This window comes from Magallana gigas, chromosome 7, assembly GCF_963853765.1.
Source record: "Magallana gigas chromosome 7, xbMagGiga1.1, whole genome shotgun sequence".
NCBI lineage: Eukaryota > Metazoa > Mollusca > Bivalvia > Ostreida > Ostreidae > Magallana > Magallana gigas.
Genome location: NC_088859.1, coordinates 51503685 through 51520558, shown reverse-complemented (window position 1 = coordinate 51520558; position 16874 = coordinate 51503685). Strand labels below are relative to the sequence as shown.

The following is a 16874-nucleotide window of genomic DNA, read 5'->3' as shown; positions in this document are numbered from 1 at the left end:
TTTAGTTACATTATGATTCAAATGCTGTGGAGGTAAACTTGCTAGTTTGTGAAATTTCTTGCTATAATGAAGGTTAAACGACTTGCCTATACAAAGCAAGCACGAAACTATCCTCATATCAAATACTAGTACCCGCCTTCTACCGTCATACCTCTGATGAAAAAAACATAGGTGTTTACAATATACTACAAATTCTTGTTCCTCTTCGACTACTATTACAAATCCTCAGCAGAATCGGAAGAGTATTGGGTATATGTACCTATACCCCCCCCCCCCTTGTCAAGATTTCGGGATAAGTCTATCATCCACTTTTAAATACGATGCTACGTGCCTGTTAATATTGGTGAATTCCTATGGGCTATAAAGGCAAAGAACAATGAGGTGGCTTACGTATTTTTTGCAATGTTAGGAAGTATTTGTGACTTGATTAAAATCACAATGATTGCCAAGAAACACGACTCTGACAAACAGAAAATCTCGCCGATTTATTTTTGTAGCAAATTTATAATCCGCTACTAGTATTTTGTATCAAATCGCGAGAATATAAAATCGCGATCACCAATACAATATTTTGTTACAATTTCCTATAGATTAAAACTGTTTGAAAAATAAAATCGAGACTTTAAAATCTGCGAAGGTTGCTTCTCGCGATTTTACGCAGAAATTAATTCCTCGCTTTTAATTAGGAATCTACAGTATTTGATAGTTTGTTCTTAAAACTTCTACCACGCTGTATGTGTGAGTCATAAAACTGAAGAAATCTACACACACATTTGCTATATTATATCTAATAAAGCATATCAAACCCCAAGAATAGGGAACATTCGGTTATCTAATAAAGCATATCAAACCCCAAGAATAGGGAACATTCGGTTATCTAATAAAGCATATCAACCCCCAAAAATAGGGAACATTCGGTTATCTAATGAAGCATATCAAACCCCACAAATAGGGAACATTCGGTTATCTAATAAAGCATATCAAACCCCAAGAATAGGGAACATTCGGTTATCTAATAAAGCATATCAAACCCCAAGAATAGGGAACATTCGGTTATCTAATAAAGCATATCAAACCCCAAGAATAGGGAACATTCGGTTATCTAATAAAGCATATCAAACCCCAAAAATAGGGAACATTCGGTTATCTAATAAAGCATATCAAACCCCAAGAATAGGGAACATTCGGTTATCTAATAAAGCATATCAAACCCCAAGAATAGGGAACATTCGGTTATCTAATAAAGCATATCAAACCCCAAGAATAGGGAACATTCGGTTATCTAATAAAGCATATCAAACCCCAAGAATAGGGAACATTCGGTTATCTAATAAAGCATATCAAACCCCAAGAATAGGGAACATTCGGTTATTGGTCATAGAATGGCATCGAATAAAAATTTTCTGAGCCTTAAAATAATCGAATGCGATTTTGAATGTAAATAAGATAATAAACATGTGTTTAATTGTAACATCTAAGACGGCGTTTTAATCGGGTTTCTCCAATATTTTATTCAAATATGGCAAATGAATGTCTTTTTATTATTTATTTTTCTTATTAGAAAACCATTATATGATGACCATTTCAGTTACATTTTCCCACGCACACTCAATCATTAACACTGTATATAAGTAAACATTTATTGTTTTGGTGACATAATTATACAGATATAGACTATTCTACCGTTGGCTTTAATCACAATAATATATGTGTAAAAAGAAATACAAAATAGTAAGGAAAAATATCCAGAAATTATACAGATATATATACGATTCTACCGTTGACTTTAATCACAATAATATATGTAAATAGAAAACCTATTTCAGGGTTTTGTGGTGACTTCTTTATCAGTTAAGCCAATTAGTCATTCAATTCCAGATAGGATACGATTGCTCGGGCGAGCGATGTGGCCCCTCAACTGTTTTGAATAAATTAGGAATTATAATAGGAATGGTATCAGATGATGTGTTATCTTGACCACAGTAGGAAAGTTGTGATGTAGCCATTCAATAATTTCCTTAGAATTAAAAATAAATGCTTAGGTATGCTATAATCTGATTAATATTGCATCATATTTATCTCCAACTAGTGTGAACTATGAAATTTGTTTTTAAAAGAGATCTAACTTTAAATCTCCCAAAAGAATTGCAATTGTGTATACATATTTGGATCCTAGCGCTCCTAAGCTGTGTAACCATAGGCACAAGACGGGCGAAGTTTCTCACAGATAGCAATGCCATTATCTGTTGACAAAACAAGATACCTATTGTTATTTAGTACAATTAAAGAGAATACTTATTCTTAAGTTTTGGTATTTGATTTTTTTGGTTATAATCATCTTAACAGTCTAGCAATGGAACATTCTGAAACGGCAGCAAGACCGGCTGATATTTGTAGTCAAGTTGAGTCAGTCTTTTGCTCTTTTTGACCAGACCCGGAGCCTTAGATAAAGATAAACTCCCTTCAGATGGATCTTAGTCTCCCTTTTGAAAAGAATATGTAATTGGAAAATGAGATTGAGATCAAAAGTGAGCTAATTTATCTTAATCACCTCGGGACATGCTGTCGTTTGAATTTATATGATATTTTTAAATATAACATACATTATATGTAGACCAAACTCATCTCTGAAAAAAATAAAACAATCCAGAAGTAAATGGTTTCGAATGACTGACCTAGAATGGCCTGAAATGTACAATTGTTCACCGATTAACCTAATCCAGAATTAGCCCACTTTTTTTTCTTTTGCAGCTTAATCCCCCTCTGAACCCTTATAGCAATATTTATACGGAATATACCTTAACAAGTTCTAAATGTGTGTATTAGATTATGTTTTAAACTTCACAAAATACAACAGTGGTCTTAACTCTGACAGCTTGAGTTAAGAGACAGCGTTATGAAATATTTACAGTAGTTGTAGAAATATTTACCCTTTCCCCCTGTGAATCATAGAAGTACTCTGGATTGGTCAGTTAAGCATTGGTAGCTGTGAGTGAAGCAAGGTATTCAACATGGGGTCGGGTGCCTCACAGCCCGAGGAGGAAGATGATTTCATGGATGTCGCGAGCGAGGAGCCCAAACCAAAAAAGACGGCGCCCAAAAAGGTTCTCTCTCTTTCTCTCTCTCCTTCTCTCTCTCTCTCTCTCTCTCTCTCTCTCTCTATTTTTTTTAAATCTGTATCTCCTTTATACAATATTTTCCTAGTATAGACGATTCATAGCAATCATTTTTCTTATAGAAAACCAGCCGGAAAAAAAGGAAAGGAAATAAGAATCCGGAAACGGATGTCCCGAGTACGACAAAGGAGGAGTTTTTGGCGGATGTGGATTTTGAGTACATTGATAATCATGCGTGTAAAGTGAGTCGTGTTTCATTGAAAAAAAATGATACTATAGTCTGTTCCATGATATTTATGCAGCACCTTTTGCTGATTTTTAATAAAAATACACATACGTGTATCTGTGAAAAAAGTGCAATTGAAATCGATGAAAGGTATAATTTCCAAGATATCTTCATTGACACATTATCATTTTTAGCTCAGAAAAATTAACAGGAACGAAAACTGATTTCTAACGGAGATTTATGGGAATGGGAAAAGTTTACATATCTTCTCCATTCGAAAGTCACTCGGAATACCTCGCGTAATTTTTCAACGTTATCATCCGGGTCTACTGCAATACCAAATCCCCGTAGATATCACATTATTTGGCTGTGTATTGAAACCTGATAAGGTAGAGGGAATGTTTCAACGGAAAAATCTTGGAAAATATTCATACTTTTATATATCCATTGTTTGAATCCTAAGGCATTTATAAATATCGAGTAATTAATATGCAAAATGTGAATAGAACATATCTTGGTCGATAAGTATTTTTTAAAAAGATACAGATAGAAAGAGAGAGAGAGAGAGAGAGAGAGAGAGAGAGAGAGAGAGAGAGAGAGAGAGAGAGAGAGACTCCATTACTATTTACCTAAGTACTAATTATGTCTTGGTAGCATCTGCATGTAGGTATCGTTTATGATATCAGAGGTAGAGCTGTTTTTAGATATTGCTCTAATATTGTACGGATAACTCTTTGGTAACGCTTTGTACAAACTCTGTCAAACCTAAAACTTCCATAAAAGTAGAAAGGCTAATTTTGTTAATTATAAGAAACACCCTTATTGCTAAAAAGCGAAGTGAAAAGACCACCCCTGGTTCCTTGTTAATGAATGTACCTGTCTACTTGCTTTTTCTTGGAAGGAAACGGTTTTTTTTATTTATGTATGCCTATATTTATTAACTGTAACTTTTATATATGCTGATAAGCTGCAAACCTTAAAATCATGAATTAGCGTACGATGATAGAAGCTCGCTACTCTTCTTTTTTTGGGTAGGCGCCTCACGCACTGTTGTACTCGTCGTTCGTGGAGCTGGCGGACTACCTCACGGACGAGGGCGCCTGGCAGGATGACCTTGTCAAGGTCAGGTCAGTGTTCCGGTGGGTGACGTCATATAACCTGAAGAAGCTGCAGATTGACCCCAACCCGCCGGCAGACAGCGTGCTGGAGTACCTGAGCAAGATTCAGTGTAACATTGGTAACCATGCCAACCTCTTCTACATCCTGTGCCAGTGAGTACCTTGGGATTACCCACTGAAAATCCAGTACATGTTATAATTCTATGGCGCCTAGTTGTCATAGTAATTGATATTCTTTCTCAATTTTTGCCGTTCAACTATATTCTGTATTTATTCATCACCAAATTTATTATATATATATATATATAAAGTGCATGTATATACAAATATACAAGTGTAGACAAATAACAATTAAGGACCACAATTCAGGTATATCAGGAGAAAATGCAAACGAACCAAGCAACAGTTTTAAACGCTTTAGGAAGAGCAAACATTCTTCAGAAATTTTGCCATCGAAAGCTTTATTACTGTGAGCACTGCTAGTATTTAACATTTATAGTACATTGATATTCTCTCAACACGTCATATTTCTGTGGTCGACACATATCAACAGTAGTGGGTGTTATAGTAATTGATATCATATATCAATTTCTTTCCAACATTGACGTGACATTAATGCTTTCGATGTCGGTGTTTTCAAAGATTCTATAAAAAAAATATATTCAGCACTTATTGAATCCCCAGTCTGTGCGTCTGTGTGTGCGCCGTCTGTTTGTGGGTGTGTCTGTACACATGTATGTATGTTTTAAACTGAATTGATAAATAATATTTTTTTTCTCTAGAATGGTTGATGTTCCGTGCGTAATAGTGGATGGCATGACAAAGAACTCAGCATACAAACTCGGGGAACCACTCAACAAAAAGGCCATCAAAGCCCAGTGGAACGCCGTCTATGTGAAAGACGAATGGCGCCTGATCGACGTGTATTGGGCCACCACCTGTGTAGAAATCAATAGCGGGGATACCCCAGGGGAGATCCACATGGCTAAATACACCAAGAGAAGGGTAGAGAGAAAGGTAAAACTAGAACACAGGGAACCGGTGGATGAGTGCTACTTCTTCACCGAGCCTTTCCACCTGGTATGGACTCATCTACCCGATGACGAAAAATGGCAGCTGCTGCCTCATCCAATGAAACAGTCGGAGTTTGAAAAACTTGTGTACGTTCGAGAACGGATGCACGAGCTCGAAGTGGAGTTTCCCGCAAAAAAGAATCGCAGAGTTAACGTGTTTCTGAAACAAGGCATTGGACACATTGAACTTGATCTCCCCCCGAAAAGAAGCAAGTTTTTGCGATTCAAATATGTGTTTTATCGATCCAGAGGTAGCATGGAGGATGACAAGGATGTGGACGTTCTGCTGAACAACTGCGTGAAAATGAAACAGACAGGTACGAATCTCTTCTTCGACTTCGATGTACCGGTTTGTGGGACTTTTAACTTTGAAATCTATGGAAAAGACGCTAATCATCCGGACCTACAGGAATTTGACCTCATGTGCACTTACAGCGTTCGCGCACCTGTCCCAGAAAAGAAACTTCTTCCGTTACCCGACAATCCTGAAATCGGATGGGGTCCGAATATGACGACGCTAAAAAGCGGAATAAAACCTATAACACACAAGAAATCTAAGATCGTCACTGATGATGGGATTATCGAAATCAAGATTCAAGCTCCAAAGGATTCCAATTTAACAATGGAGACAAGGTCCGGTGTAGTTGATGACGCCACACTGACTAAATACGTCATGCTCCGATGGGAGGAGGGGCACTACATCATCAATACAAGGCTTCCAAAGGCTGGACATTACATCATGAAAATTAATGCTCGAAATCCTAAAAAGGACACAGAGGTTGAAAATGTGTTAAACTACATAATAAAACACAATGGGAAACAAGAGGTTGATAACCCATTCCCACACATTGAGAACAACTCTTTGGGTCCATCTGAAAATGCAGAAAAACTTGGTGTCCGTGCTGTGTTTTCAGAGACAATCGTGAGAACCAAAAAAGGTAATGCTATTGTAGAAATAGAGGCAGATGAGGCGACCGAAATCAAACATGAGATTGACTGCACAAACGAGGACGCAAGGAACGCCATGATGGCCACGGCATCACAAGAAGGCCGCCTCCACACGTACAACATGGATCTACCGGTGGCCGGCGAATACACACTCAACATTTACGCGAAAAAGGAATCGAATGTCGTTCATGTTTATTCATTCCTAATCATATCCGCGGGAAAACAAAAGAAGCCATTGGGAAACAAGAGTGATAGGTCGAAGTCACGTGGTTCATTGTCAAACAGGTCAGGGGTAACTGATTTCTCGAACATTCCTACTACAGGAAAATCGAACACCCCGAGGTTAATCACGAAGACATTTCGCACCAAAGAGGTGGAGTTATTAGTCCCCGCGCCAGATGACACCACAAACATAGTAGCTACCTTGACACCAAAAGACAATCAAAACGAAACAGTGAACGTAGCACCACTCCGGAAAGACGGCAGCAATTGGTTTAACGTTCCTCTGGCGTCAATTGGGGAATACAACTTTGACGTAATCACACAGAACCCCGATGGTTCCCTTAACTATGTCGCCAAATATAAAATACGTCGTCTTGATATAAACTCGGCGGAAGCCAATGAACCGGAACAACCAGCGTTCGACCCGGATGCTCACTTCAAGGCAAGAGGTATGAGCTGAATTACTCATCAAATTACATCACTTTTTCCTTAATTTGGCGTCATTGATAAAATTGACTGAGTCAGAATGTTTTGCTAATTATTTTTTTCTTTGGACTTTGTTTTAAGCAAAAAAGAAGCAGGAGATGGTACAGGGACTGGAGGAGGCCATTGAATCTAAGAATGCTGGGATGATTGAGAAGGCGATGATGGTATACACGGCGAACGTCAGCAATAACAACCAGGACCAGCTCCTGGAGAGGGCGGAGCAAACCCTGAAGGCGCTCGCCGTCCGCAAAGGTAGCCAAGAGAACGATGTCACGAATGATCAGTAACTCACTCAGTCACTGTGTATACAATGATCAATAACTCACTCAGTCGCTGTGTATACAATGATCAATAACTCACTCAGTCGCTGTGTATACAATGATCAGTACTTACGTCACTCACTCAGTCCCTTTGTAACACGATCATCCCCCATTGGGCGCATTGAATACTGGGTTGGGCAGAATTTATTAATTCTCAAACGAATAAATAAATTATCAGATAATTACAAAACCCTATAGTCATGCTATTTTCCAATTGTGATCAGCTGATTTTTTTCAACTTCTGAAAATTGAAAAAAATAATTCAAGATATCGAAACCTAATTAATTTATTTATATCGTATCTATTCACAAAATGGCGCCCTTGGGGGGACATTAAATTTTGTGTTGCGTTGTTGTTTTGATTTTAACTATTTTGGAATTTTGATGAGTTCATCGTTGTGTGCCTCTTCTTCTTTTCTACAAATTATCTTGTTAACATAATCTTATGTATATGTTTTCTTATAAATTATCTTAACAGCGTGTATCTGTGACCTCTAATTCAATGTAACTTTAGTGTTTCATCAAACTTTTGATCTTTTTTAGATGTTTTAGTATACATTTGTATTTGTCTTGAACTTCGATTATTTTTATGAATGTACATAGTGACAAATAGTAGTATCATATTTAGTTAGTATTTTCTTTTCTTTGAGCATTACATTTCTAAACATTCTTTTATACATTTACTATGTCAAGTTTCGTCAAGTTTTTTCTCGTGTAAATGCATTAAAAATGCATGATTCCATGTATGCTATTTTACTAACATACGTTAATTCTTACATCGCTTGTGCAAAAATATGTCAACAGTGTTACCGCAGTTGATGATGCAAGAGATCTGTTCTTTTTTTCTTTTTTGATATGTGTTGTAGTTTACTTGGTCGTGAATCTAAACTCCTTATTAAATATATATCTACGAGCTTTCTGAGATGTGAATTTTCATGTTAATTTGTGTTCCTCATCATAACTTTATGTATAAAGCGTCAAAGCTTTATGTGAACAACGTCAGAACTACTGATCCCACCTTGTAGATTTACTCAACGCCTACGAGAAGAGACACATCCCCACGCTGGAGCGAAGGTTGAACCGGGCGCGCGCCTGTAACTATAACAACATCCTCGACTCGGAGATCATGCTGGCTAGTCGTCTTCTCGACAGGCTCAACACCCTGAAAAACCTCCGGAAGGAGGTCATGATGACGGACACCAAGGCCTTGACGGAGCTGAAGCGCTACACCTGTCCCCCCACGGGAATCCACGAGGTCATGTCCTGTACCCTTCTACTCCTGGGACACCCACCCTGGGAAATCGATGTAGGTCGAGGAATTGACAACCAATAATCATGTGTATATCATTTTAAAAGTCGATAAACACAAATTATTTACATGTATTTACAAAATTTGATTTTAGACATGGCCGAAGTGCCAAGGAATAATAAGTCGCACTGGTAAGGAATCCATCAAATTCAAAATGGCTGATTTTGACCCACGTGACGTCCCGTTAGATGTCGCTTTGGACGGTAAAGACATGATAGATCCCTACTCCGAGAAACAGATCCATGACGTCAGTCCTACCGCGGCGGCCTTCCATTACTGGGTACGTTTTCTTACGACAGTTCACAAGAATTATATCATACACATTCCATCGTCAAATCACATCTATTATTGCTTTGATCAAGTTTCAATGTTTCAAACCTGTTTGATCAGAATATTTGCCAGAGGTATTCACTTGTTGTAATTCGTTTTCTTGAAAATCACAAAAGAAACGTAACTTTTCACAAAAAACGTCATTTATAGGTGAAGGAGCAAATAAAAGAAATAAGATATTCTGCTGGTAGCGTAGGATACAAATATCTGAGGTTTTTATATCGATTGTTTTTTATTGAGTGATAATCAGCGCCACGCCCTTAATTTGATTGTCACGTGACTTGATATTGATAGACGGCAGTTCATAAACACTATCAGCTTTCACCATTGTACACCAGTTTTCACTGTTCACGAAGCAGTTTTGCAAAACAGATTACAAAAGAAGTGATTTGCAGTAAACCTCTTAGACGTAAATCAAACCACTGTCACTTTGCACGATTTTAGATCATCTGCCATACATGAAAGTACACCATATAAGCCCTGTTCAGCAGTTTATTGTGAATTGAAGTTAGATATAACGATATAACGATATAATAAGAAAGCTGGAGATATAAAGATAAACGTGATGTATTCATACATGGCCTTATCCCTGATATTTATTTTTGTGACAGGGAACAAGACAACTGAAGGAGGTCGAGGCCACTGCGGTGTCCCTGGGGGGTAAGAACTTCGCGCCGGACGACGCCACAGAACTGGAGACAATTGCCGAGAGTGAGGGGTCGGACGGGACTAGCAACGAGGTGATGCCCCTTACCCAGGAAAATCTCAACCAGTTCGACAAAAGCACCAATCAGAATGGGCACGCCCCTGGGCAGAAGACGTCACCGCACCGTCCTAACGGGCACGGTCCACCGTCCACGGCGCACACCCAGTCCCAGAAACACAGCACCCGCCCGCTGTCAGACAGAACGGGCATGACCAATGGGACCTCCCGTACCACGCCGCCCCTCCCCCCAATCACACCCCGGGGGCTCTACTCCAACGGCTCCAACACCCCCTCCACTCTGACGCCGCGAGGGATCAAGATATTTGAATACAGAAATACCAAGAAGAAAGGATTCGGTAATCAAAGGAAGCTTGGTATCATTCCGGATTGGAAAGGTTGAATTCGCATCCGCTATCTTATTTATTGTAGATTACTCATCATCAATGTACGTACAAAGTTGTTAAAATGTCATTGTATTTAATTTATTAAAGGCCACATGCATATTGCATATTCTACTGATGACTTTAATTGTTGAATAATAGTGATGAAAACATAAGTATGTAGTGATTTTTCTTGTTACACTACATGTATATTTTTAATAGAAGATACATGTATAAAAACATTGTTACAGAATACTAGCATGACATAGTATTTTATCATTGGACAGTTGGTAATAAACCTAATCAGCTTTTGTTTTGGCGAGGACCTTTTGTTTAAGTATTAAATCCTTTTTTTTTTTAAAGATATAGTCTCATAACTGCAACGGTGTGTGCATTCAAATTGAATAACGCGCCTTAGCGCGTTATGAAAATTTGTTTGCACACACCGTTGCAGTTATGAGACTATATTTTTCAAAAAATAAGGATTTAATGCTTATATTTACATTTTTTTTTACCTTCTTGCGTTGTACGCAAATGCCAATTATACCTCAAATTACTGTATTATCCTATGGGTAAGTTCAAATTAATGGAAGAGAGCCACAGTAACAGCCACAAGCGTGATCTTTGATTTTCGCTTGTGACGTTGTATTTATCAGCGTTCAACGTTTGTGACGTCACAATTAAAACTCGTGATTTAACCTTTTAGTATCCTGTCTGTGTTATGGTGCTATATCTGCAGTAGCTTTACATGCAAAATATACGTGGAATGTTAATATACTAATATAACAAAGACAAACACATTTCGTTGGCCATTTTTATTGCCATTCACCGTCTTCAGAATTGATGACAGCAGTCACGTGACGCATTTCATCCAATATGACAATACCTTAATTCCGAAGCAAACCAAAACGACTTCTCAGACTCATCCGGTAGTCTCAAACTACATGTATATGGAGGGTAATTGTGTTCAAAAATCCAGACATGTAAACTTGTAAATCCGAATATGCAATCGTGTTGATGTGTGAGCCTGAGCATGAATATGTGTAATTCTGATCGTGTAACCTATAACACTCGGGCATAAACACGTGTAAGATTTGACTTAGTTCCTTCGCATGATGCACATTTTGCAACTTTATTGTCTACATTAGTTAATTAAACCTTCAACTTTGCACACTTTCAATCCGTAGTGTCTGCATTTGTAACTTCAGGCTCGGCAATAGCACATCTGACATGATACAAATTGACAAATGTAAAGTCTACAAGTTTGTCGAATTTTGACATGACCTTATATGGAAACAGTGACGTCACTGATAAAAAAGGGCTAGCTGCAGGTAAAGGCATGCCGTAATCGCCGGAATAGGAACGGAATAAATAAAAAAAAATATTAGGTAAGCCTATTACCATACTATCTCTGGATAACAACATTTCATGGAGTATTAGTTTACGGAAAATTAAATTATGAGATTGGTGTACATTTTATCAAGAGAATGTATAAAAGATGCGAGTAAAGAATTCTCTTAGAACTGAAAAAAATTACTTTTAATGACTTTGTTTGAATACACGTGTATAAAGATATATACTAGTACGCATTTTTATTCATAGGCGTCTGAACCGGGGGGGGGGGGGCTATGGGGGGACTTAGCCCCCCCTCACTTTTTTGCCAAGTTAGACCTAACCATTAGGGACATAGCAACAGGGAGGATTCAACCCCCCCCCCCCCTACTTTTTCCTCGCAACAAACAAAATTGTTCCTTAAAAGACCTTAAAGAGAATGAAATATTAATAGTGATATTGAAAATTAGAGTCATAGTAGGTATACTAGCACCCCCCCCCCCCCCCACCACCACCACCCAGGGTTTAGGAATTTCATGATTTGGGGGGGGGGATTGGACAGGTAAGAGTTATTGGTATACCCTCCCCCACGGGTTAGAATTTTCATGATTATGGGAATTCTTGTCAATATTTTCCATGATTAGTCTAGCCCCCCCCCCCCCCCCCCTTTCAATTTGCTTCCGACGCCACTGTTATTAGAGTACATGCAACAAATTGTTAAAGTATAGGCCTCGGATGAAAAACTACACGGGGTCCGTCAGCTGAGTTGCAAAGTTATCGAGAAAAACAAACTATTTAAAGACATTGGTTTTGAGATTGTGATTAATATGAGACATAAGAAGCGACATCCTCTTTAAAACAAATGAATAAAAATTCCAAAGATAAGGTTAACTGTCGTGAAATTAAAATGTATATAAATTATTTTAAGAAATGTTTCTTTGCATTGTCGGCAATATATAGGGGGAAAGCCTATCATGCAGGTAAAATTTGGCATTTTTTTTATTATTTCAAGCAATTATTACGGGATATGAGTATGACGTCCTGAATGTCGGTTCAATACAGACTCACTTTGTGAAGTTGGTTGATAAAAATTTTCTGGAGAGCTAGTATAATACAGCTTTACAGCCACTTGTGAACTAGCTGCAGGTCTGTAGCTCCCTGCCTAAAAATACAGATGGACGACCTGGGAGCTACAGTGCCTCCCATAGTAAAACTTCAATTTACAGCGCACAAAAAATATGCGCTAGTTCTTTATTATTATTGAAGATTGTGTTATTATTTATCTTTCACTTACACAACAATAAAAAGTATTAATACATGTAAAGTAACATAAATTTTTCCGCGAAAAATTACCAAATTTTTGCAGGTCGTTTATTCTAACTAATTCAGAAAAATAACATGAGTAAAAATGGGGTACTCTATATGCAATGTTTTTACCCAAAAATGACTAAGTTCAACAGCTGATATTTTTTGATAAATTATCAGAAATCAAAATCCTAGCAATTTGCATACCTCTGATGTATAAATGATCTGCAATAGAACAACTTCCTATCTTGAAAACTGTTCGAGGAGTTATTGGTACAATAAGGGTACCTTTTTGACAGCCACTCCCCCGCCTGCAATTTTTACTCTTTCAATAATCGGAAACCCGGTTAAAAATTCTCTCTCAAAATTCTTAGAATTCAGAAGCAATGGAGTTACATGCGACCTCACGGCGGTCTTCGAACCCCATGCCGCTCAAAATATATTCACCCCTTTAGGAAATTTCTTGATCCGTCTCATTTCTAGAAAAGAGTACGCACTTACTTATATTCCAGTTTAAATTACATGTCAAATTTTTTTTTAGAGAAATAAGATATTAGGCATTTCCTTTTATAATACCATGAGAATTATATTACGGAAATTAGCGCATTCGTCACATCAGCAACGATTTTTTTTCTACATGAACCTCTTCCTGTTTGGTCCAGTTTCAATCATACCTCAATTTTTTTTTCTAAAAATAATACCGGTGTTTATTTTTCTTTCATTCCGGCGGTTACGGCATGCCTTTTCCCGCAGCAAGGCAGTTGCCATATAAGGTCCTGTCAAATTTGTCAATTTGTATCATGTCAGATGTGCTATTGCCGAGCCTGAAGTTACAAATGCAGAAACTACGGATTGAAAGTATGCAAAGTTGAAGGTTTAATTAACTAATGTAAACAATAAAGTTGCAAAATGTGCATCATGCGAAGGAACTGAGTCAAATCTTACACGTGTTTATGCCCGAGTTATATAGGTTCCACGATCAGAATTACACATATTCATACTCAGGCTCACACATCAACACGATTGCATATTCGGATTTACAAGTTTACATGTCTGGATTTTTGAACACGATTACCCTCCATACATGTATAGCCCGTTTCTCATGATTTGACGTAGAGTCAGAACACGAATAATGCCAAGTTGAAAGTCGATGACCGGATTATAAAAAAAAATTATACCGAATCGAATCTTGATATCTTTTACAATGAACTATTACATGTGGATCACAGGTCTTGGCGTTATATGGTTTTTTCATAGACTTTGTGTGTATTATTAGGAAAGTTTATTTTTTATTATGAGAAAATCATATATAAAATATTACCGGTAGTATATAATAGAAATAAAGTACATGTATAGTTTTTACATAATTTATTATGAATAGCGCAGTAGAAAAAACATGTACATAATTACATAGATATAATGATCCATGGATTATACTGTCCATATAGACACCACCTTGTCTGTGTGTCTGTGAGCGGGGTTTCCGTGTGACGCAATGACTCGAAATGCTTCCGACATGTCTCATGTCTGCTAGCTCTAGATCTGACATTCTAAATTCTCGAGTTTCGACATTTTCTTCGTTCAAAAATGCGAATGGTTTGTGACAGTTGTTATGACGCTATCGTCAAATCATTCTTTAGGCAAAACAATCACCTAACATGCTTTGTAAATGTATGTACATTATACATCAGTAACATCAATCGACACCCCTCACTTCTTCCACCCCCACGGCCAATGGATAACATGTATTCTAAAATATGAAAGTTATGAATTCCAAATTTAACGAACATTAGTGGTATTTACAACCAGACGGGCATCTCATATAATTCGTGTTGCTGAGGGATTATCATACAGTACAGCAATACGCGTATTTTTTCCCGGTGAGGCCCTGGAAACAAGGTCAGACATCACTGTTCCTCGCACGTACAAAAACGTACGCAGCGTAACATATGTAAATATTTATTCTACGATGTTTCAAAAATTTACAGATCTGATTATCAGTGGGAAAATCAGTGTTGAAATGCCAGGCTAATTCGCAGTCATTGATAACGTCCATCTCCCCCCTCAGAAAGCGCGATACTTCTCTCTACATTCAATGGTATCAAATGTCCGCGCTCTGGAAACAAGTAGCAGACGATCTCATTTCTGAGCTCGGCAATGTATGTTTCCTCATGGATATGGAACGTTTCCTGTTTCTGTTTCCTATTCATTAACCTTTGTGTTTTGTCGTCTGCCCAGGACGATGACGACGCAGACGTTATCAGCAATGAATCGGTTCTCCGGCGAACAAAGGAAGAAATCGCGTCAAAGAGTAAAGTGGACACGTTGGGGCCTGTATTGAAGCGTCACATCCAGGCGTTAAGGCGGGTGAGTAACAAGAAAGTGGATATAATTTTCCTGGTGGACAGCTCCTCAAGCGTTGGGCGCCGTGACTTCGAGTACGAGATCAAGTTCGTCCGGAAGCTGCTGGCAGACTTCACGGTCGATTCAAACCACACGAGAGTTTGTGTGATCACATTTTCCTCCAAAGGTCGCGTCCTGAAGCAGATTGACTACGTGGGTCAGCCGCTGGAAGACAAGAATAAGTGCACGCTGCTGGAGGAGGATGTCCCTAACATTCAGTACGTCGGGGGAGGGACGTTCACCCTTGGAGCATTCCAGGAGGCCAAGGTAAGAACCTCAAACAGACGGCGGCCTGATTACAGGGATTCATTGTTAATGCTCTAAGATAAAAAGAATCAGGTGAATTATTCAAATAATTGAGATTAATGTTGCGCCATCCCATTCCTATTCAACCTCAAAATTAGATTAGGTTATATATTTAAAAATAGGAATTTATATAAATGAAAAATATGACATTGAATATGGAAAAAAAAAGTTTTGTTATTGGAAGACGGACGTCAGACGCATGACGACGAGAATATATTCAGTAAACACATTAGTCCCCATCCCAGGGAAATTCCACGCGTGTAGATTTCACTGTAGGTTAGATAACATCGGACTCTCTCGTTAGAAGAATCTAAAACCAGAAATCGGGCAAAAACTAAGCATTCTACGATTCATTTATAATTCTACTTAAAGGGGAACTTGTTTTTTTTTTTTTTTGGTGTTTACGACAAATCTAGACGATAAAATAATGAAAATTAATGATGTAGAGAACAAACTAAATCCCCAAACTGTCTGTAGTGTACACATTACATGTAATGTGGGGAAATCCGATCGTGTGTGATACGTGATTTTAATTTTATGAATTATTTTTCTTAAAGAAATGGGTCACACTTTATATGCGTATTGCCGTGTTGTTAGCCATTAGACGAGAGTATAAATTAATCAAAGTACTGAAGTACTGACGGAAGTTGATTTTATCGATTATCATTTATTTTAAAATCAGCGATATATGTGATTTTGCATGGCAAGTAGTATCAGTAATCGAAATATTTCTGAGAAATTGTATGGATCAAGGCATGACTGAACTCTAGTTTTGTTCAACAAAACGCTCAACTGTCTCCATTTATCTCCGACAAGCAAGAGAGACTCTCTGTTTTATCGGATATTAACGGAGACAGCCGAGCGTCTGGTTGAACGAGACTAGTACATTGAAGTCTAGCGTATGAATACATGATACGACTTCAAAAGATATGTAAACTGTTTGTACCATTTAAAATCTTACTATTTTCATGGTATTAATAAATAAGTTTTCTTGAAAAACAATGCTTCAGAATACATTGCATCGAATTTATCGATTATTTTCAGGAACTAAGTGTTGTCAGCGGTATTGATTTGTGCTTAGGTCCAAACACTGTTTCACTTTCAGTTTGCCCGAGTAAGTGCATAGGAGAGTTGATTAAAATCAACTCCCAAAAATGAATCCCCTGATCACAGATGACATATGCAAGACTATTCTATAAAACATTTAGAAGGGCACACTCTATGTTGACCCATTTCTGTGATGCTCATCCTTTAAAAAAAATTAAATGAGTTCATAATTGAACACCTTTGAGGCA

General features: G+C 37.8%; 2 protein-coding genes across 2 annotated transcripts in view; both read left to right on the top strand.

Moving 5' to 3' along the window:
- Positions 1–2874: 2874 nt before the first annotated feature.
- LOC105317905 (uncharacterized) lies at positions 2875–10567 on the top strand. Its single transcript, XM_011414712.4, has 8 exons — positions 2875–3104; positions 3239–3358; positions 4378–4613; positions 5243–7152; positions 7271–7441; positions 8534–8814; positions 8912–9097; positions 9759–10567. The coding sequence occupies exons 1-8, from the start codon at positions 3012–3014 to the stop codon at positions 10251–10253; spliced, it is 3492 nt and encodes a 1163-aa protein (XP_011413014.3). The 5' UTR covers positions 2875–3011; the 3' UTR covers positions 10254–10567.
- Positions 10568–14661: 4094 nt separating this feature from the next.
- LOC105317904 (sushi, von Willebrand factor type A, EGF and pentraxin domain-containing protein 1) overlaps positions 14662–16874 on the top strand; it is a 29208-nt gene continuing 26995 nt past the window's right edge. The window contains exon 1 of the mRNA XM_011414711.4: positions 14662–15540. Coding sequence (XP_011413013.3) covers positions 15028–15540 — 513 coding nt within the window. The 5' untranslated portion in view covers positions 14662–15027. The remainder of the gene's footprint in view (positions 15541–16874) is intronic.